Source organism: Chanodichthys erythropterus, chromosome 9 (genome assembly GCF_024489055.1).
Source record: "Chanodichthys erythropterus isolate Z2021 chromosome 9, ASM2448905v1, whole genome shotgun sequence".
NCBI lineage: Eukaryota > Metazoa > Chordata > Actinopteri > Cypriniformes > Xenocyprididae > Chanodichthys > Chanodichthys erythropterus.
The window spans coordinates 13,564,353-13,588,083 of record NC_090229.1 but is presented as its reverse complement, the minus strand read 5'-3'; the positions used below and the strand labels follow the sequence as shown (position 1 = coordinate 13,588,083).

Here is a 23,731-nt window from a genome sequence, read left to right as displayed (position 1 = left end):
AAAGATACGAATCAAAACAACTCACGTAAACGTAAGCGTATGGGAGCTGTCCTTGTCGACAGAACCAGCGGCAGATGGTAAACGGTAATTATGTTCCATAAATAAGTAACACAATCCACCATAAAACGTGCAAGAAGTAAATAAGGAACTGCTTAAAGCAAGCTAGTGGTTTGCTGGACGCTAGACACTACTTCTGCACTTGTCCACGACACTGTTGTCATGTGGTTTCTACGTCAGTAAAGGCGGTAACAAAGGTAACTGACGTCATTGACAGGAGACTGCACTGCCCCGTGTCACTGTTTAGAATGGGAATTTTCTCATGATTAACAAGTAGTTGAAAACATTAGAGATATTGTTAGTAATCAGCTGGACAAAATATATAACACTAGCCTAGTGATTTTTGGATATTTTACTGCGAATATCTTACAAATTGTACCTTTAATTAGTTCATTTTTTAATCAATTGACAGCACTAATATACATATATATATATATATATATATATATATATATATATATATATATATATATATATATATATATATATATATATATATATATATATATATATATATATATATATATATATATATATATATACACACACACACACACATACATACATACATACATATATTATATTTCAAGAATATGTGTATTTGTGATCATTTGTAGTGAGAAATATAAATATATAATGAAACAAAAATATATCACATATATATGAAAATTATATTCATATAAAATAGCAATGTTAGCCTCGAAGAATCCATAATCAACCTTATCAGAATATATAACTAAGAAATGATTAGCATATGTTCAAACAGCCACAGAGAATGCACGAAATTGTATGGAACTACCAGATGCAAAATTACACAAAGACGCAACACAGGACTAGAGCGCACTTTATACGTGCAAATTACAAAATGACAGAGGTACCCGCTCTCCACTTTGCTTTGCTTTTTCTACTGGCCATGGAACAAAGCATAGGGAAAGGCAGAAACATCAGGAACATTAAATGCAGGCATCTTGGCCAGACCCAACCACAACTTCTCCTCTAAACAAGAACAAACAGCCACAGTAACATAACAGGTCCTTCAGGCTAAAGACATTTGCACATTGAAGCAGCAACTTATCCCCTTTGAACTAAGCGAATGAGAGATGGTGTAAGCCAGGACGTCTATTTTTCCCTGGCACACGTTGGGGGCAATTTAAGCTGTTGCTGTGCAAAGTGCGTTTTGTACAAGGATGCTTTAATGATGGCGATTGTCCTTCAAATTACTCTCACACAGACATTTAGGGTCTGTTCTACATTTCTCTTGCCTGAATCACTGCTCTAATAGGAGTAGTTGACACAAAAAAATTCTGTCACCATTTACGGTAACCAGGAGGGGACATGTTCACTCCATTTTGTTTTTTTCGTGGCTACGACATATTAACTTTTTGGAATGTGATAATATGTCGTGGCCACAAGATCATTTTGTCGAGGTAACAACATCCTTATGTTGTGGCCATATGATGCAAAGTCGCGGCCTCAAGATCCGACGTTGAGGGAACGACATCTATTTCTCGTGGCCATGATTATAATGCGTAAACTACCCTGCATGACCATAGCAACCAGAAATTATCAGACAAAATTAATTAAGAATGACAAAAGTGCAGAATTAAGAAAATATTTGCTATTTTAACCTAAATTACAGGCCCACTATTATGTTAGCCATTATATTGCATGCAATGTTACCTATAGTCAGCATTCTAATGAAGTTTGTTATTATGAATAAAGGTTAAAAGAATGTGTAAGAACATAAAATAATATGCCTGAGAAAACATTTTTATCCATCCCATCCAACAGTCTTTTACATCCATTCACTGATCGTTTCTTTTTATTTAATATTTTTATATTATTATTATTAGGGGCCAAGCATCGAAGGTGCATAGGCACCTATTGTATCTGTTGGCGTTCTTTTTATTTTCGATTCTTCTTCTTCTTCCGCTCTGGAAGTCTATGGCAGCCCATCGAACCGTATGGCAAAAAGTTGTGAAATTTGGCACACAGTTAGAGGACAGTCTGAACTGTATCCATAGCAAATTTGGAGTCTCTAACTCAATGCCTCTAGCGCCACCAGTTGTCCAAATTTGCACTCATGTTTATGTTAATAACTTTTGAACCGTAAGGGTTAGAAACAAAAGCATTTTCCGTCATGAAAATTTCACGTCATTTTCAGTCATGAAAATGTTTAAAGTTGAACCAGATCATCTTTAGATCATGCCGACAAAAAAGTATGGAATTCAAGTTGATTTCCCAAACCGTTTTCGAAAAACATGCAAATGAATTCTATGTAGTGCTTGCGAAAATAGACATAATGTTGTATCTCCGCAACACTTTATCGTACTCAGACCAAACTTGGTACATGTCACCACAAGCATGACTTGAGGCAACATACAGCGTTTCAGCGCAGCGCCACCTACTAGTCCGGAGATACGAAAAATGGCTATTTTTGCTCATAACTTCTTATGGGTTTGTCCAAAAATCCATAAATTTGTCCATATATTTGGTCTTGTTAGATTCGGGGCATCATGCCGAGTCGAACGATATCCAATTTTCCCATATCAGCCATTTTGAATTTTGTGCTACAATGATGTATTTTATGAACGCATTAGCGTATCTTTGCGAAACTCGGTATGGGTCATCAGCACAATGCCCTGAAGGAGCATGAGAAGTTTCGGACTAGTGCCACCTAGTGGAGTATTTTTTTTCATATGCTTATAACTTTTGATCTGGTTGGCTTATTTTCACAGGAGTATCTTTGAAACGTTATTCTGATTGAGACGAAACCAGCGTAGGAAACATGAAACCGAAGCTGGTTAACTAAATGTCACAGCCCAAATGTCAAAATTTTGATAGGATGTGGCAAAAAAAATCAAAACAAAGTCATCCATGGGTCATTTTTTATGATCTCATACACATAAATGTCTAAATTGGCCTCCTTGTGGTCAAATTTCATAATGAAATTTAAAAAAAATGCTAAAAGCTTTATATAAATGTGGCCTATTGTAATGACACTGGTCTTATTAGATTATGTGGGTCATGCTAAGAACATTGATGCCAAGTTTGCTATAGTCAGCAAAACTTCCTCTCTGCCAATTTGATTTTCTTAAAAAAAAAAAAAAAAATTTCGAACTACTTAGAGGCTTAATGCCAAAATGACTGTTGAGTCTTTATCTCTGCAATACTTTCACATATTGACACCAAACTTTGCGAGTGTCATAGTAACCTCACAGTGCCACCTATTGGTCGAAAGTGATAAACCAGTAAATCTTTATTATTGAATGTATTTGTGATTTTTCAGCTCTTTTGCCTAAACTGATCTTAATAGGTCTTTAATTGCTCACTGTTGCAGTTGGTCTGATGCTCATAGCCGTGTTGGCTGGCTTCTTGTGCTGCTTTTGTGCTTGGCTCAGTAATTGCTGCTTGCAGCTATATTTATTATTATTATTGGTTATATTTTTTATTCATTGTTATGTATTTGCTTTATTTCCCCCTTTATTTCATGTACATCTCTTTACCTAATTAATGTTCTGGCCTACTAAAGTAGACTATGGCTATATCTTTTGTAAATACTGTAAATGCCCCGCTAATGCCAATAAAGTTTAGACTTTATGACTGCATTTCTGTAGGCTTAGGCTAGTCTGAGACGATAAATGAGCGTCTGTTTTCATTTACAAACGTAGCCCCTCGTGCCATTGACAGTATTCGAATGAAGTTCGAATCATTTGTTATTCAGGGGGGAAAAAATTCTAATAAAAATGCCCATTTAAAACGTGATATTTGAAGGAGAAAAAAAAACTCTAAGTATGCTGTGCTTGTTTGTAGGTATTACTGAAATCTTCAGTCCCCATTCATTCATCCAGACTTCATAAAGTTTTCTTTTGTGTTCCATGAAAGAAAAAAACGGTTTGGGATGACAAAGGTTTGTAAATGATAACAGAATTTTCATTTTGGGGTGAACTATACCTTTAGTTTTCCAGGTTTTGGCTTTTCATGAAATCTCCTCTGCTAACTATTGCACCACAGTATGTTCAGCAAGAACAAGAACAAGCCAAAGAACAAGAAAAATTACTTACAGGGAGGACTATAACTACTGTGGTTTAACTAATACAAAACAAACACAAAACAAAACATGCAAAACCTTCACCTCTGACCTCCCTCTCTAAATCAAAGAGTCATGAGTTATAGCTGGGTATTTTAAGGTAAGTGTCCTCAAGCTCTGATTTAGCATGAATTGCATAACACTGGAAGTAGCATGGGAAAATTCACATCTAACATAGATCGTGCATTGCAGCTGTTTGCAATATTATCATAGCATATGGTCTTCATAACATTACAATCCCCTTTATTCTGTCATGTCCATTTGAGCTGTTAAATCGTAGCTTATTGGTTTTGGATCACATAAATGGTTCTGCAAGTGAACGTACACTTAAACACATCTGGGTTTTGGTAGATTCTAGGGTGGAGGGAACAGTCCTCTACCCATCTCTACAAAACATCCCAGGATACATAAATTAGACAGCACATATGCTCCTACAAAAACAAGCAGTAATGGATGCTATAGACCAAGATATACAATCATTTCTCTCAAGGTTTGGAAAGCACTCCCAAGATAAAGTCTAAAATTACAGTCAACATAATCTTTAAAATCATTTGTATAATTATTTAAACACATTTCAGATTACTTTAAAAATATTATTATTAGGATTATTTAAACATATTTGGAACTAGAACTAGATACTGAAGAAAATATGAGTGGTGACTGTCTAAAACTCACTATCACAATGCTAGGGTATGCTATGCGGTTTCTAGGGTGTTCTGGGTGGTTCGCAAGGGTAGGTCACACTCAAAAGAGCAGTCTGAGACCCATATCTGTGAGATTTTTTTTTTTGCCTGATTTTCAGCAGGCGAAAATTGATCACCTGGAATAGTAACAAGCCACTTGAGCTATCATTGTGGTTGTAGTATAAACAGAGCCTGCACCCAAGTTTAATACTCATGGTATGAGCAAAAATAATAGTGATGATTGTTTAATCAAGCACCACAAATTACAATTATAATCCATGATTGAAACAAAATATCCATTCCTCCGTTCCACCCAATTTCTTCTTTGTGCCACACCCACTTCACATTGTTATCAAAAGAAAGTGCGCAAGTGCATACGGAGCAGTGGATTGCAACCTTTTTGACCCCCTCCCCCCTTTTTTCACTTTAAAATAATGCTCCAGATCACTAGTAGTTCCTGCAGACTGTAGGAAACACTTGAGTAATTATTGCTGACCAAATAGGACTACCTCAGTCCTAAATTTGCTATTACTTATTGATTAGTTAAAGGGTTATTTTACCCAAAAATTAAATTTCTGTCATTAATTAACCTATAAGACCTTCGTTCATCTTTGGAACACAAATTAAGATATTTTTGATGAAATCCGTGAGCTTTCTGGCCTCCAATAGACTGCAATGTTATTACCACTTTCAAGGCCCAGAAAGGTAGTAAAGACATAGTTAAAACTGTCCATGTGACTACAGTGGTTCAACGTTAATGTTATGATTTGATGAGAATACTTTTTGTGCGCAAAACACAGTGCAGCGATTCCAGGTTCTACGTCAGAATGCCAGCTCAGTATTGGCCGACGCTGTTCACGTGAACACCACGATGCATGCGTGTGATGCTGATGCAGGAGCCGGCCAATAACGTTCTGACATAGAACCCGGAAGTACAGCATAGGAGACAGGGAAGACAAGAAATTGTTGAATAAAGTTGTTATTTTTGTTTACTTTTTGCACACAAAAATAATTCTCATCACTTCATAACATTAAGGTTGAACCACTGTAGTCACATGGATTATATTAATGATGTCTTTACTACCTTTCTGGGCCTTGAAAGTGGTAATAACGTTGCAATCTATCGGAGGTCAGAAAGCTCATGGAATTCATCAAAAATATCTTAATTTGTGTTCTTACAGGTTTGGAATGACATGTGGGTGAGTAATTAATGACAGAATTTTCATTTTTGGAAGAATTAACCCTTTAAGTTTGTTTCTATACTAGTTAATAGTAGTACCTGAAGTGTTAATGTAGTACTACTTTACTTTCTGCATAGCTTCCTATTAATGATGGACCTTTTTACTAAAGTGTTATCAAATATTTTAGAGCTTGGCATAACTAGAAAGATGTACTGAATATATCCAAATACAATAAATATAAAGAAATCTCTTGATTTTTAATTGTTTTAGCTCATTTTAAAGCATGTTTTGTCTTAAATAAATTTAAATCATCTTGAGGCCCCCTTGGAAGTTTGTTGACCCTGGCCACCTGGTTGATAACCACTGTTATAGAGATAAAGTAAGCCGTACCTGTGTATATTTCCTGCCCGAGTGCTGGGGAACGGCCTTCTTTCCCATTAAGAGAATGCTGAGAGGTGGCAGGGCAGTGGGAATGCTGGGAAGGGGCAGGGCCATGCAGATGCTGGATAGACAGACATTCACTCAGAGCATCTGATTCTAAATGGGGGCAGGCCCTTAGCTGTCAATCAAAAAGATATAAAGAGTGCAAGATTAGCGATATTTAGAATATAAATATCAAAGCATGATGCTCTCCATGTTGAAAAGAGGGAATCACATTAAAAACCTGTCTGAAACAAAAGTCTTCAATTTAAACAAACAAACAAACACACACATCACGCTATAGTGACATGCCCCGTCGGCCAGCGTAGGAAATGAAAAGCTTAGAGAGAAACAGTTTTTCACCACAAACAGGAACCTTTGATTGGAAACATGAGCGGATAGGGGGGAAGGACATACCCCACATTCACATCCATCGTCCAAAGTACAGGTTGGGACGCTACGTTATCGGCTGCAGAGTGGTGGAGAGGTCTTTTTTGGTGGTGAGACTAGCATGCAAGACTGGTTTTTCTCTTCATAAAGCAACAAAATCAAAGTTCTGGGAGTAATCATGCGTTATATACGACATTTGTTTAGAGTTTGGGAAGTCATATGTGTTTAGGACGATTGGACTGACTTTGAAAGCTAGGACTGTAGCATGGAATTATGTTTAACTGGAAAATTATCTACGGTCACATGAATTCGTGATGAGTGGACTGAATCTGGAGACGATACATCGCAATAAACAATAGCTTGAAATGAGCCGTGACATGCAACTTGAAAGTGTTATGTCATTTTAATTCCACTGCAATTAAGATTTTCAAAATAAAAGCTCACAAACTTGCAAATTAGAAATAAAACAAACACTTTTTAATTACACGCAAATGGGCTGCAGTTCTCGAATATTACAAAAGAGCGCAAACCACAAGTTTTCCAGTTTAGATCTTTGTGTAAAACTCCCAGCCATTCGTCAAACGTAATGGAGCTCCGTTGCTATAATAGGCGTCGCTCGCGATAGATGGAGTGGGAGTGTTTGTTTGACATCAGCCCACAACATCTGGCCACTGGGGTATAGCGCTGCACAGCTTATTAACAATGGTACACGCTCACATGTGTTTCCGCTTACAACGGCAAGCAAGAAGAACGCATCAGTCAGCTGTCGTTTAGACCAGTGCAACAATGAGGCCATTCTGCTTATAATTACCCACTTTAATGAGGAATGCACTCTTCACCATGTAGATGCTGAAATGTGGTCAGAGTTGATCTATTGTTGGGGAAATGATTTTCAAAAGACAATCCTAAGTAGAACCAACTGTACCACGCCGTGAAAAGGACACAATTGACCATGAAAAATATCTACTAGAAATGTTTCTCAAGGCCGATGGCAAGAGCCAAAGAGCTAATTGTACTCTGATGTGCTAATGAGCTGATTTGTACAGAGGAAGTTTAAAAAAAAAAAAAAAGAGATTGTTTTTATCCTTACCTTCCTACGCACCTGCTGCTCTTTGGCAGAGTGGATCTTCACATGCTTGCGTAGGGAACTGGGGTCTGTGTAGCGTTTAGTGCAGCCTGGGATTTGACACGCATATGGTTTCTGAAACAGGAAATGCACAATGAGTCTGAGAGTCATAATTATATGCAGTTCAGCCACAAAGAGGACATGGAAACACACTGCTATGGACACAAAGACATTAATCATTACATTATGTCAGCATTCATAATTGAGTAGCTATAATAATAGTTTATAAGAGACATTAAATACAGTGTAAAACATTTATGAACAGACATGGAAACTAAAAATACATGACAATGTAGACAAGCAACTATTTTAAACTCCCAAAATAAATGTTCAGGTTTAAAATTTAAAGTCTATTTAGTCACTAATTTATGGAAGCTTGTTTCCTGAAGCTTGTTTTTATCTCGTAATTCTGACATTTTTCCTCGCAATTGTTTTTGTCATGCAATTCTGACTTTAGCTCACAATTGCGAGTTATAAAGTCAGAATTGCATGATATAAACTCGCAATTATGTCTTATATAGTCAAAATTGATTGATATAAACACAACTGAATCATATAGAGTCAAAATTGTGAGATATAAACTTTTTTTGCTCAGAACTGTGAGTTTATATCTCTCAATTCTGACTTTATAACATGCAATTGCGAGTTATAAAGTCAGAATTGTAAGATATAAACTCGCAATTCTAAGGGAAAAAAAGTTTTTCTTAATTCTGAGAAAAGTCTTTTTCCCCTCACAACTGCACATTATAACATGCAATATTTTTTTAAATCGCACAATTCTGACTTTATATTATGCAATTCTGACTTTATAACTCACAATTCTGACATTATATACTGCAATTCGACTATAACTCGCAATTCTGACTATATATTATGCAATTCTGACTTTATATCTAGCAATTGTGAGATATAAAGCAATTGTGAAAGTCGGAACTACCTTTTTTTTTTTTCCTCAGGGTGGAAACAAGCTTCCATACTAATTCTGTATTAAATTTCTAAATATAAAACAAATTTGTGATTCAATATCCACATTTAAAAATTTTATTTAAACTTGGAAATAAATAGAAGGTTTTTGGAAACATGAACACAAAGAAATATTATTATGCAAAATGAATAAAGATATTTAATATCCTGAACTATTTCTAGGTTACATATATTGCTCTTTATTTAAAAGTTTTTCATTAAATAAAAAAAAAAAAAAAAAAAAAAACATTTTTACAAGTGGACTTTGAAACCCACTACATATTTTCTGTACTCAGCCTTAATATTTACACTTTCAAATTGAGTGCAAATGGACAAACACAAGTGCAATAACAAGTTTATTTTGAGAGTTTATAAATAGTGAAAGTTCAAGAGGAAAGACAGTATCCTACCTTTTAGCTGAGAGGACACAGGAAGAGGAAAGAAGAATACAGATTGATCGGTAAATGTACAGGTATACAGGTACTGTACAAACACTCATTACCTGGTTTACAGTTAACACTCTACTGAGCCAGTTTTTTAAAGTACGTTTTAAGATATATATCAGTGTACACATAATTCTCACTGGTAAACTTTACTGAAACACACTCTCACGGTCCAAAACATGCAGAGGTGATTTTCTCCCATGCATTTTACACTGCTCTTTTTTTCTAAAAAATAGGCAGTCATTAAAGTGAAAGTGGATAGGCTTCCTTTATTAGCTCTCCTTTCCTACCTTCCCTCATTCTCTAAATAACACTGTTTTTACAAGCCGCTCACAGGGCAGCTCGTCTCTGCGCATTTATTTGTTTTCACTGTGCAATGCCATATAATCCTCCTGCCGTCTAAATGCACCAAAAACAGAAAACGAGAAAGCTTAGGAATGGAAAAAAGAAAAAAGGCCGTCAAGAATAAATATCATTACAGTCAGAGTGATTTTTTCACTGTATATGAGGCGTGTGGGAAGGCTGTGACAGGGCGCATAGGCAAGTTAATGTGTAGCACTGGGGATCTGGGGTCGAGGGTCTAATCGGCCATGGCAGTGTGGCGGTAGTGCAGCGCAGGAGCTGTACTGCGATGTGATACAACACAGGGTTCTGCCAGTTAGTGAGAAATTACTAACTCAAGCTTTCCCTGACTTTTATTTTTCCTCACATCATTGGAGTGGGATGCGAGACGTACGTGCTTCTCTCTGCCATGTGTCGTTGCTATCACAAACGGAGCATGGTGTTAAACGGCGTATGATATAACGCGTTTCCCCTCATCAACCCATAGAGACATAACCGTGTGTACGCTTTGTGCATGCAAAATTAACATTTGGGTCAAAGAAAGGCAGCAAACAGCACATTTACGGGTATGTTTGTAAGGTCCATTTGGTTGGGAACTTAAGTTGTTGGGACTTTTGCTCTGAACTTAAAGGTCCTTCACCCACGGATCGCCCTTTTATTTAGTTTAGGAGAAGCTAAATGAATTAGAATAAAATCTTTTGAAAAATAGCAATACTACAAGCTACGAACAAAAGCAGCTAAACACATTGAGATTATCACATCATCTACATAAGAGAGCAATATCTTTTTAAATACACTCTAAAAAATGCTGGGTTAAAAACAACCCAAGTTGGGTTGAAAATGGACAAACCCAGCGATTGGGTTGTTTTAACCCAGCAGTTGGGTTAAATGTTTGCCCAACCTGCTGGGTAGTTTTATTTAACTCAACTATTGTTTAAAAATTACAGTATTGCTTACTTAAAATGAACCCAAAATATCTTGAAAATTAACATTTATTAATATGTTTAATAAATGAACATTTTAATTTAATTTTAGATTCATTTTAAGTCAGCCATATAGTTTTCAAAAAATAGTTGGGTTAAATAAAACTACCCAGCAGGTTGGGCAAACATTTAACCCAACAGTTGGGTTAAAATAACCCAATCGCTGTGTTTGTCCATTTTCAGCCCAACTTGGGTTGTTTTTAACCCAGCATTTTTAAGAGTGTACTGTTTATAAATGTCCAAATATGCTGTATTTCTCTGGCAAAAAACAATGAAGGGTTTTAAACAGCAACAAAAACTATAATAAAAAAAAAAAAAAATGTGAAGAACAGCAGCATTTAACGAAATATGTAGCTAAAAAAAAAAGATGCTATGCACGGACTCAAATTGTTTTATGATGTTCATTAACATGAATTTGTCCAAATGAACCAATTCACTAGAATGAATCAGAGTGTCCAATGCTATACATGAGAGAACTATTTAGGATGAACCGAATCACTAGAATAAATGTAACTTTCCAGCTATGAAAGTGAGGACTGTTTAGAACGAACCGATTTACTAGAATGAATCAGAGTTTCCAATGCTATATATGAAAAAGAACCATTTAGAATTAATCTAATAACTAGAATAAACTTAGAATAACTTTCCAACACTGCATATGAAAAGTGAGGACTTTTTAGGATGAACCGATTTAATACGAGTCAACTCTTCAGTGCTATAGAGAGAGAATCATTTATGCCAAACTGATTCATTAGAATAAATCAGACTTCCAACACTACATACAAGAGGGAGGAGTGTTTAAAATTAACTGGACCTTTCAAAGCTACAGGGTGAGGACCTTTTAAGATGAACCAATTCACTAAAAACTACTGTCGCACTTCTTGTAACTACTTAATTTATTTAAATAAAGTCAGTAGCATCACTAGTTTGTATTTGCCCAACACTACTAATTTCTATATTCAGAATGGTGTCAGTAAAGAGCAATGTTTGTTTTTTTGTGTTTTGTCTTTCTGGTTTCAGCTTCATACAGCGTAGGGTCGGGTGTACTCACAGTGTCCAGGTGTGTGCGCTGATGCTTTGCCCGGTCGCTGGAGTTGCTGAATGCTTTCTGACAGCCTGGGTGCTGACACAGGTACGGCTTCTCTCCTGTGTGACTCCGCAGGTGAATCTTCAGATTCTCCAGCCGCGAGAAGGCTTTGTTACACCCTTCAAACTGAGAGAGAGAGACAACAACAACAGTAAACTTCATGTGCTTTTCAGAAATGCCATCTTTCTCAGCGGACGATGGTTTATAAGGCCTTGTCTTTAATATGTGCATGAGTGTGAAGAATGCATTCAGATAAACATTTGAATCAGAATAAGCAATTCAGATTTGTTAGGCTCATTTTCATAGTCTGGCCAATTAGAATTCCTCAAAACTACGGATCACACACAGCTGACAACTAAGCCACGCCCCTTCCAATTACACCTGCTTCTAAAGTCATCACAGGATGGTCCTCTGCAATCTGTCTGTAAGGCATCTGTGTAATGAGGCATTGGACACACTGATAGTACATGCTGTCTCATACATCCTATACAATCTCTAAGCTCCACCCCAAAACGTCAACAGCCCACCAATAAGGAGCCTCGGATGGGACAGAGTGGCGGCTTATGGAGGTGTCAGAGAGAGTGAAACCTGACATGGCAGCTTTGCTCTCTATTGTCCACTGACCTCTAACTGAGGCCCCCGCTTCTATCGCAGCTCCAGTTTCACTGAAGGAAAGAGCCTTCCATTCTTCTAATGGGCCCTCAGAACATCATTCGGGCTCTGGCCTCCTTCAATCACTCGCAAAAGGCTTGCTATTGAGTCCAGGCCATTTAATACGGGGCGAAACCTTAGACTGCCACGGTCAGGATATATAGAGTGACCTGGATTATACAGTGTGTGTATGTGTGAGCGCAGAATTCTTACATGGCACATTAAAAGAATGTGGAAACAAGCAAAAAAAATACATTTACATACACTGGAAATAATAAAAAACTAGTGCATCCAAGGTAAACTTGCTCTTCATAAACAAACTGCTGCATCAGAGACATTTTACGGTGAGGCCAGGTTCAGACTTTCAATCTTAAAATAATAAAAAAATATATATATTTATTGTGTGAAAATGATTTCTATCAATTTTATCAATTATGACTTTTTTGCCCTAAAAGGTTTTTTCAAAGGTTAGTATACTGTACTTTATTAAGCAGTTTTAATTCTGTCTAATTATGCAGAAAGTATGGAAATTAATTTGTTGTATCTAAGACAAACATAAATGTTAGCTAAGAAATAATTTAGGATGTGGTGTAAATGATTGTGTTGGAAACTTTCAAAAAAAAGAAAAAACATTCACTATCATTGAAAATGTTGAGGTCGATAAGATTTTGAAATGTTTTTGAAAATGCTCACCGATTTTCAGCAGCCATTTCTTTAGTCTTCAGTTCAGTTCTTTTAGTTCAAGCAGAATTAATTGCAGAGGTTTAATATTTAGGGTTTGGGGTTTAGAACAAACTCTAACCAGAATATCTGAGGAATATCAATACAAACTGCAACTGGCCACAAACTTTTACACATTCAAATAATCAGCACACACAATGGAACGGCACAGTGGTTGAGACACAATCGCTTGGGGCTTTTAAACATTCAGACCCCACAATATCAATTTGTGCCTGCATTACTCAACAGCATGAAAACATCTGAATATACCCACAACACAAGACTTAAAGTCGCCGAAAACCAAGCAAGCCATACATATCACACCAGAGATATATGCCCCGTGCAGGCTCCTAAAATATGTCTCGAAAACTTGAGTTTTCAAAACAAACACTGCGATTATGTATGTCCCAAAATGTGTATATTTATGTATAGGGGAAATAATCATTCTTTCACTGCTTTCTTTAACGTAATACAAATTTCAGGCTAAATTGAATTTATAGGTCCGTAGAGAGAAGCCTGCTAATCGTGTAAAGCCCGCCATTATCGTGAGGATCGGCTGCCAATGGAGCGAGGCACGGAGCATGCTGGGATACCTTACAAACACAGCAAAGCATTCTGGGATGCCATGCAAACACAGCAATCTGCCAGAGTTTAATCCATTTGACTGGGAGGAATTTGTTTTTCTCTCTTAATGTCTCTCATTGTCTCTCCACTTTTTTTTTTTATGTCTCTGGCATTTTATTTTTCAACTTTATAAGAACATAACATTCTCTTTTATATAATAGCACAAAAATGCACCTGTATTTGCCAAGTGCAGAACATTATTTTCCAAATAATTCTAATGCAACCAGTTTTACAACTGACGTCAACATCTATCAAAACATCCCCAAATGCAAACCGAGGAATGTGAAGTTTCTGAGATACAAACAGACGTTTATCATAAAAATCAGAGAGAAAAGGCAGACTCCAAAAGCACTAAATATACGTTGCATTTATAAACCGCTATAAACCAAACATGACAGCTCCTAAGTCTCAACTACTCTTTGATTTTATTTGCAAAAACAGTTTAGCAGGCTAATCACATTAATTGGCATAAACGTGTTTAGCTTTCCTCTCTGAAGGCCTGTGTGTGGGTAAACAGAGTGATAACCGTCGAAAGTGGATTGTGGTAAGTCATCTGACGCCATCTTTCCGAAGTGGGCCTCAGGATCTGCTGTACACACACAGAGTGACAGTTCGGGCTGACATTTGTGTCAGGGGCGCAGAGCCAATCACGGATGATTGCGGGCCGCAGAGGCTGGCGGAGGTCGTTCAACCCCAACCTGATGACTATATGGGAAATGAAACGTGATTGCGGCAGAAAACGTCCAACGAGGCATCGGGCAACTAAAAGCCCGTAGTGTACACAAGCACTCGGAAGAAAAAACAGTTCATTAATACCCTTAAATACCTGCAGAACACAAGCCAGCCATTATGGCACGTTTTTTGTGCAAAAATAAGGCAGTGTCGTGTCGCTTAATGACGTCACACGATGGAGCTCTGATGGAGTGACCTGAATCGAGAGGAAAAGAAAATGTGCTTATTATGGGAATTACATTAAGGCCGCATTCTTTCCCATGGAGTCAAAGGTCCACTGCTGTTCCCGTTAACATTCAGAGGTGCTCTGAAACATAAAACATATTTCCCCATTATACTGTAACTACCAATCTCACCTTCCCTCAGGCGTGCGTTTATTCAGACATTAAAACCTTTAGCAACTAACAAGCATTAAATACATTATTACTCGTAATTAGTGGGCTAAAAGGCAAATTTTAATGAGCACCATGACTTCTTTTCTAACAGCCTGACACATTTTCTGTAATTCATTGTGACACTGAAATTGCCTCAGAGCTCTCAGATATGCAGTACAGGGTCTGTCTGCGGGTTATGGTGATGTTCTGTGATCAGCACTTGTGCGAAATCGATTCTGGTTCCTGTTGGAGAACGAGAGGTGTTACGAGGTTTACCGCTGAGCGCCTGGAGTAACTGTGACCTGTAAAAGAGAAACCGCCGACACGTCTTTCGGCACGGAGAACAGCGGAGCTCAGACGAAGTGGCTAAAAACTACAGGCGAAAGCGAACATGTGCCTTTAATCTGCCTGTTTCCAAATGCCCCCTGGCAACCACAGCAAAGAGCAGAAAAACGTAAATGGATGAAATTATATCCATATGATTCAATGAGACAGCTAAGGGGAGACAGGTTTCTCATGCACTTCATCAGGGTACAAAATTAAACACAGCTTAGCTAAAACATTCACATTACATAGTTTACACATATCATTTCCACATCCAAACGCCACTCGTTTTAGCAGCCAACTTCATCTGTTGCTAATAGGAGGCCTAATATGAATCAAAGATCTGGTTAATTTCTCTTTCTCTCACTCTCTTTTGGAACGGCGCTGAAGTGAATTCACATTCGATTATTCTCAGTAATCTTTGATTTTTCTTTGTTTCTTCGTCCATTACTTTCAAATTTCAAAACATTTGATTCATACCTAATGTGATGCATACACAAATCCTCAGCTGACAAATGTTGTCCAGATGGGATCGAAGGCTTGGCTGATAAACCGGTGGAGGAAGTAGTCATGTAAATGACTAGCAAAATTGCTCCGAACAGCCTTTTTTGTTCTCATGCAACACTGGTTAAACCAGATTGAAACCCATGTAGATTGTAGATGGGACCTTCACAGGAAGCAACCTATGATGACTAAATTGGGCCTCTCGCATAGTCATTACACCCCCCCACCCCACTCTGAGCAACATTTTTGAAGGAAATTGAATTGAAGGTGTATTATGGATTCTGACCTCGCCGCTATGGAAGTCAGACATTAGCAACTTATGCTACGTGTGGGAATCCTGAACGAGAACATGTAGGAAACATATGGGTCTTTATGGGAGCACTTAACCCAGAATCGTTCTGGGGCGCACTGTCAAAGTGTTACCAGCCAGAAGACATAGTGTCTACCAAAACTAGCTGTTATCTTCTTTTGACCTAGGAATAGATTCAGATTTACAGAGGGAAAAATGAGTGAAGGTCCTCTTCCAGGTCAAGTGTTGCTTCTACACATTCTCTTCCTTCCTAAAAGCCTTTAACCTGTAACTCCAGCATGAACTTTCTCTGGCGTCCCTCACCTGCTGCATTAATTTTTATTTATGACTGGGTGCCTTGCTCATTGATACATCCTGAAAACAGATTAGTGTAGTAAAAATAATTTAATACACCTGTAAGCACTCTTCTAAAATGCATAGCCATGTTTCAGGCTACATACCAATACATTCTGATTTTAAAATAGTGGTTGGCATTGTATTGAATGGATTTTTTTCTTTTAAAATGCCAGATTCTATTGAAACAATGTGAAGATGCTGGCTATATAATATGAGATTGGAATACTGGATCTTCTGGATTGAATAACCTGAATCCCAAACACAAGGTAAGACATCTCTCCTACCTTTACTTTTCCTTGTCACAATAGATGTCACTACATCTTATCTCAAATTAAAATCCTTAAAAAGTTGAGGTAAGATGCCACCCTCAGAATTGAGGCAGATCATTTTTTTAATAATTCATAGTTACTATTCAATGATTCCATGAATCAGATGATTTCAAACATCATAACCTACAGTCAAAATTGATTCATTCCCCAAAAGGGGCGGAGTCTCCACATGCAAAGACTTTCACTTCTGCCAAATGTTGTTGACTTACATTTCTAAATAAAGGTTAGTAAATTAAACGCCAAAGAGAAGGGGGGCGTCCCGGGGCTTGAGACTCTCAAGGTATGAGGACAGTGGCGTTGGGTGCAATTAAAAAGGTCCTACTGTCCGGCAACGTCCAGGGAGTTACGGACAGCCGAAGCCCCGGCTTCCACGGCTCATCGATCTCATATCACATTATCTTCTTAACTGCTTAACCCCTGAACTGTCACATTACTGTGCAAATCCCACCCTGCAGGCCATTTCATTGGTTAAGGTTAGGGTGTGGTTAGGGGTTAGCATTTGTGTAGGAAATCAGCAGTGTGATTGATATGACCACTGAAATCTTTGGAATCGGCTGGGGGGCAGAGTTTATGCTGAACTAGTTTGGGGAAATAATGCATACGTGTCATGATGTGTCTGTCTGTCAATGGGAGGAAGCCCCGCCCTGTTTTTGAGCTCCCACCCCATTTGGAGATCTCCAGAGAGCTGGAGAGCTGCAGCTATACCCTTCTCAAATCAATCAGTCTGAATTCATAGTCTGTTGCCATGACATCCCTTCATTTAAGAATACAGGATTGAACATTACTGACAGAATTATAAAGTGTAATTCAGAAGTTCACTACCATGCAAAAGTTTGGGATCACTAAAAAAAGTTGTTCACCAAAAACTTCGGTATCACTATGATTTTTTTTTCTTCTTGAAATAAAGTCTTTTATTCAGCAAGGACAATAACTTGAAAAAATAAATGCAAAGACATTTACAATGTTACAAAAGATTTTTATATCAAATAAATACTATAAATTTGAACTTTCTGTTCATCAAAGAATCTTGAAGGGGTCCTTAATTATGATTTCACTTTTTTAACTTTAGTTAGTGTGTAATGTTGCTTTTTGAGCATAAACATCTGCAAAGTTTCGGCGCTCAAAATCCAATGCAAAGGGAGATATTTTCTTTTACAGAAATCACTTTTTAAGGACTTCAACAACCGGCTGGTAGGGACAACAACAAGCTTCTCCCTGGATTGGTGACATCACAAACCCCAAAATTTACATAAACCCCACCCCCGAGAACATGTAACAAATGGGGTGAGGCCATGTTGGGCTGCTTTAGAGAAGAGGAAGAGCTGTTGTAATTGAGTGTTGTTGCCATGCTGTCGTTTTACACCGGACTGCTTCACAAACGAGGGTCAATTCAACACTGGATTTGCACAAAAGATTAACATGACGGCACATGCTAGTCAATGAGTTGAATCAACTCCACAGCAACTACATACATTTATCAACTAACTATTCAGAAATGTCCAGTTGCATTCTAAAAGTTGTAACTTCCTCTTGAGTCTCTTCATCAGTCTCCGACTTCGATTTGACACCGTTATTGACAATTTCTGAGATTTTGGCTGTGTGAGATTCTCCAGCTTTGTTGTTGTTGAGCAACCGAAGCGCAAGCTGTTAAACCTCCACCCTATTCTGGAAAGGGGGCCGGGTACAGCAGCTCATTTGCATTTAAAGGGACACACACAAAAACTGCGTGTTTTTGCTCACACCCAAATAGGAGCAAATTTGACAAGCTATAATAAATTATCTGTGTGGTATTTTGAACGGAAACTTCACAGACACATTCTGGGGACACTTATATTACACCTTGTGAAAAAGGTATAATGTGATGATGATAAGAAAGGTAACATATTAGAATGATTTCTGAAGAATCATGTGACACTGAAGACTGGATTAAAAGTTGCTGAAAATGCAGCTTTGCCATCACGGGAATAAATCATATTCTAAATATATTAAAATAGAAAAAAGTAGTAATAATACTTTACAATATTACTGTTTTACTGTATTTGATCAAATAAATGCAGCTTGGATAAGCATAAGAATCTAATTTCAAAAACATAAAAAAATCATACTGACCCCAAACTTTTGAACAGTGACGTATCTACTGGATTATGTTATTTGATGTAAATTTAACTAAACTGTCAGAATATTTTACACAGAATAATTTTAATTTAGTCATTAGCAAAAATATATTTTTTATGCAAACAGATGCAGACACACTTTTATATAATACATATTCAGCAAAAATAGTTGCTGTCACAGAAAGAGGGTCATTTACCCCCATTACTGATTTTTAATTTGTGCCATCAAAATTTGTTTTGCTTCATAACATATTGGATGATGCATCCTGCTCATACTAAAGACATCACTAGTAGTAAATGCACACTGTTCTTAAGTGGACCACCTTCCCTCATTTTACCCTAAATTTTACAGGCCTAAAGACCTGGCACCATTAAATTAGTGTCAAATTTATTTAATCTGTGTTTTCTTTGTTAAACCAAACACCAAAGAAACCAAAAAGCATTCTCGGTTTCTCTGGCCGCACTGTGAAAGCTCTCAAAGCGCTGATGGACACTAGGCACAATCTGTCACTCCAGTAACCGGCCTCTCACTCCCTCCATTCTAAATATCTCTAATAGCTAATTAGAGAGTATTACACTCGCCCCGGTGCCTTTACAGTACAACCGAGCCATCAATTATCTCCCCGTTTCGTGCAACATGAACCAGTGAGATGCAATGAAACTCCTCAACATGATATGTGCAGTGTGTTCATGCCTGTGAAGGGGCAAATCCAGCATTTGACACACAGAAGGATCTCAGCGTCCATTAACCGTCAGTCTCCATCTACTCATTGACACCTGCTAGCGTTCGGTTCCCAGCGGCGCTGGCACAACACATGGGGTAACATGACAGATACTTTGACTTCAGTCGCTTTGAAACTTCCTCTTTAACTAGTAATACATGTAGCTTTTAATATACTAGAGTGTGAGTTTCCACTTTTACATTCGATTTATGGGGATTACACTTGCTGAACTTTCTAAGTGACATCACACAAACTCATAATTCTCACATATGAGCTCTTTATTTGAAAAAGCTGGCTGTCAGGGTCATACCACACTTCTTAAAGTTCAAACGTCGTCCAAACTCAAGGCTAAATACCAAAAAAGGCCACATTTCACAACATCTCTCGTTATATGACATTGTGAGGAACATGTCAACTATAAACTCTCCTTACCGACGGTCTTTCTCTCGCCTTTTCTTTCCGCCCTCCACCCTGTTGGCATAATGTTCAGAGTTGACACAGCTGGCTGTGTCTCATGCCCACTCTCTAAGCTTCTCTATATCTCCGACATGACAACAAATACACATCCCAGAGTGCCTTGCGCCTGCCAAGTCAAACTTCTCTGCGTCAAAGGCTCTGTCAGATTCATGAACAAAACAAAACTATTCAAATGGACAATAGGTCAAGATGGCATGTTAAATTTGTTAAGGTTTGGTTGACTATGTAGAAAGGTCAAGTGACATCTAGCACAGTTGGATTGAGAAGCAGAACATTTACGCCCTCCATAAATGTGATGAAATTTAACTACAATAGAGAGAGCTTGCATTGTTGTCTTTTGGGAGCCTGAATGTTGCGTTTCCCCTTCAGTATTTTCTTGTTTTGTTTTTTTCTGTTCAAAAGTGCAGTGCAAGGGCAGTTTATCAGGTCATATTTCAGAACACATTATTAATAATGATACGTCATACAGTATGACTGCACATTAAATCATGTGGAATCACAGTGGAATATGAGGCACAATGTTTTGCACTGAAAATAAATAATATGTAATACTTATAAAGACCAAGTCATTATTAAATGGAAATTTAACAGAGCAACAGAAAGAAAAACTATTCTAAATTTGTGAAAAAAGTAAAAAAGAAATTAAGAACTTGTATCCAAATTTTATTCAAATACCTCACAGAAAATCAATAACTCAATTGAGAGAGAGAGAGAGAGAGAGAGAGAGAGAAAAAGACCCAAATAACAAGGTCTCAGTGTCCTGTGATATTCCACAGTAAACGTTTTCATATTTATGGAGTATTTAACTTGAAATTTCTCATCACGTACTTGTTTACCTTAGCAGTAATATGAGTCCAGGTCTGGCTCTCGTTCCCCTCTTGGTATTTGCAAGCGAGACGCTGACGGTATTACAAAGCAGTGTTTTTTCAATGCTAATATCCATTTTCCATCTTTGCATTAAATTGTGCATGACCTAATCTAAGTCTTGGCTTTTCTATGCTGAAATATGAATTTGGCTCATCCGTGTCACTTGTTCTGGTTGTATTTGAGCTTTGAAGAGGATAATATTGAGCCTTCAAGGAGCCATAGAACGTGCTATTTTCTTAATTTTTCACTACTGTGGAAACAATGGCTGGATATTATACAGAGATTTGAAGCGTTTCTTTATGGTCACACTCAAGTCCGTTAAGAAACTGAATCTTTTATAGCTTCACAAACCTGTCATTTTCAATCAAATTTAAGAGGTGAATTGATGAGCCATGGGCTTTGAGGTCATGTAGAATTTATCAGAATGCACCATGAAACCTTTAGTGAAGGAATGAAATCATTGTTTGGAAAAAAGTCTATGGCGGTTTGACACCGAAATGAACAAAACAAGAGTTGTATGTCGGTGCTACTGATCTTTGGGAATCCACATCAATGACCCGCACACAATAACAGAGCGCATGTTATCTAGATGAAAACTCACAAGCACAAATGGAGCAGGAGCTTTAATATGGAAACATTTCTGTTGGAACAGCGACACCAAGGTAATGAGATTGATTCCCAAAGAGTGCATGAACTGATTTTAAAAATGCTATGCAAGTTGCTCTGGATAATACCGTCTGGCAAATTGTACACTGCTGATCAAAAGTTTGGGGTCTGTAAGATTTTTGTGCTCACCAAAGCCTCATTTAATCAAAAACACAGTTCAAACAGTAAGATTGTGAAATACTATTACAATTTATAATAGCTGTTTTCTTTTTTAATATATTTTAAAATGTCATTTATTCCTGTGATGGCAAAGGTGTGTTTTCAACATCATTACTGCAGTCTTCAGTGTCACATGATCCTTCAGAAATCATTCTAAGAAGCTGATTTGGTGCTCCAGAAATATTTCAACTGTTATCAATGTTGAAAACAGTTGTGCTGCTTAAAACGATGAAATGAAACCATGATATTATTTCCGGATTCTTTATTGAATAGAAAGTTCAAAAGAGCAGAATCCTTGCTTAGTTTCTTTCAAAAAAAATTATACTGAACAAACTTTTGAACGACAGAGTAGATGTGAAATTTAATTATTTTGCCTCAGAGCAAACAAAATACTTCACAATGTGATTATTTCTTGTTTTAAATTTTATATGACAATTACCTCTGAAGTGGAAACATTCTTCCACGCTTTCCTGGGCACATGCAGGAAAAAGTATTAACATTATTAAAAGGTGAAAATAAATGATCTTGGGAAAATGTGAAAAAGATAAAGAGTTATTGAAGTAGAAACATTTGGGGAATGCACTTTGCTATGATGAAGAACTATGTTAACAAGTCAAAGTGTAATTTAAGTAATATTGGCTGAAAGAATAGGGTTAAAGTTCATGTTTGTAGGAAGTGTAGAAGTTACTGTTATTATCAACAATTGTTGAAATGGTTTCTGAGCCATACCTCCATACCAAAAGTTGAAATGAATAGGAACTTGACAATATAAACAGACAAGCGCTTTGAGAAAGCATGGACAGCTCTTCTGGCGGAGTATGAATAGTTTCATGGGAAGAGCTCTAATTGGACTGTTGAATCCAGCTGTGAGTCAGCAGTAAAGCGCACCACGTCCTGCCAGATCTCTATATAACACCCCACTTGAAATGTGGAAACGAAACAGCGTCTTTCCAGCGCACCACATTCTTACTGCACACCCACACCCATAACTGTCGCTGTGGCGAGGGGTTTTATGGAAAGGGCTTTTGGTGAAGATGTTGCTCTGGTTACATCTATGTGAGTGACAGCAGATGACAAATGAGACAGAACGCTGTCACAGCCCATAAGTTTGTAAGAGAGAAGCTGTCACAAGCCTCCCACACTTAGTTTTGGGCTCTGTTCAGACCGCAGATGGGACGTGGTTTCGGACTAGAGGGGCACCATAAAGCCTCCAGTTATGTGGCTGTTTATTAACTGGGTTGGTTTGGTTTTGAGAGATACTTGGGATCCTAACATGTCTCTCGGTTCTGCTAAGTCCCATGGCCCATCTGTATCTCAACCAGCCCATTCTAAGAACACTGGGATATTCAGTCTCAAAACTCAAAACCGTCCATACTCTGTTTACATGATGGGGTTTATGGCGAATGTTTGCGGAAAGGCTGGGTGTGATGTAAATAGCGCCCTGACTACTGTTATTTATTCTAAGGAGTGTTTGGCAGATGGCACCTGGCATCAGCTCCATGTCAACATGCTCTCTATAGTGACAATGAGGAAGGTACTCTAAATTAAACACATTTATGACTGGCCCTGTGTACATTTAGGCCATAAAGGGCCCACACTGAGACATTAAATCACCATTATTCAAATTTATTACCACATTTCAAATGTGTAAGTAATGTAATAAAAGCACTATAAAACATTTTTAGCACTTACATTTCATGAAAAATTAATAAAACCTATGTATTACCAAAACGTTAGAGAAAAATTGCTTTTTTTATTAAAGGAATATTCTAGGTATATTCTAGGTTTAATAAAGTTAAGCTCAATCGGCAGCACTGTGACTTAATTTTCATTAACACAAAATTAATTTGGATTAGTTTCTCCTTTTCAAAAATGTTAAAATACTAGCTGTTAACATTATTTTTAGTGTGGAAAAATACAACAAAAAGACAATTTTCAACTTTTTCACCATGTTAACATTATGCCTACAACAACTGTAAAAATCATGAGAACCATTTTACAGCTCAAAAAATGCACTAAAAGAAATAATGTTAAATTATAAGCTTCACATTTGTGAC

General features: G+C 37.4%; 1 protein-coding gene across 1 annotated transcript in view; it reads right to left on the bottom strand.

Moving 5' to 3' along the window:
- The window catches only part of LOC137026312 (zinc finger protein GLIS1), a 98,221-nt gene that overhangs the window by 21,746 nt on the left and 52,744 nt on the right, over window positions 1–23,731 (bottom strand). The window contains exons 5-7 of the mRNA XM_067393603.1: window positions 11,730–11,891; window positions 7,912–8,022; window positions 6,402–6,570 (exon numbers count right to left, since the gene is read on the bottom strand). Of these exons, the coding sequence (XP_067249704.1) occupies window positions 6,402–6,570; window positions 7,912–8,022; window positions 11,730–11,891 (442 nt within the window). The remainder of the gene's footprint in view (window positions 1–6,401; window positions 6,571–7,911; window positions 8,023–11,729; window positions 11,892–23,731) is intronic.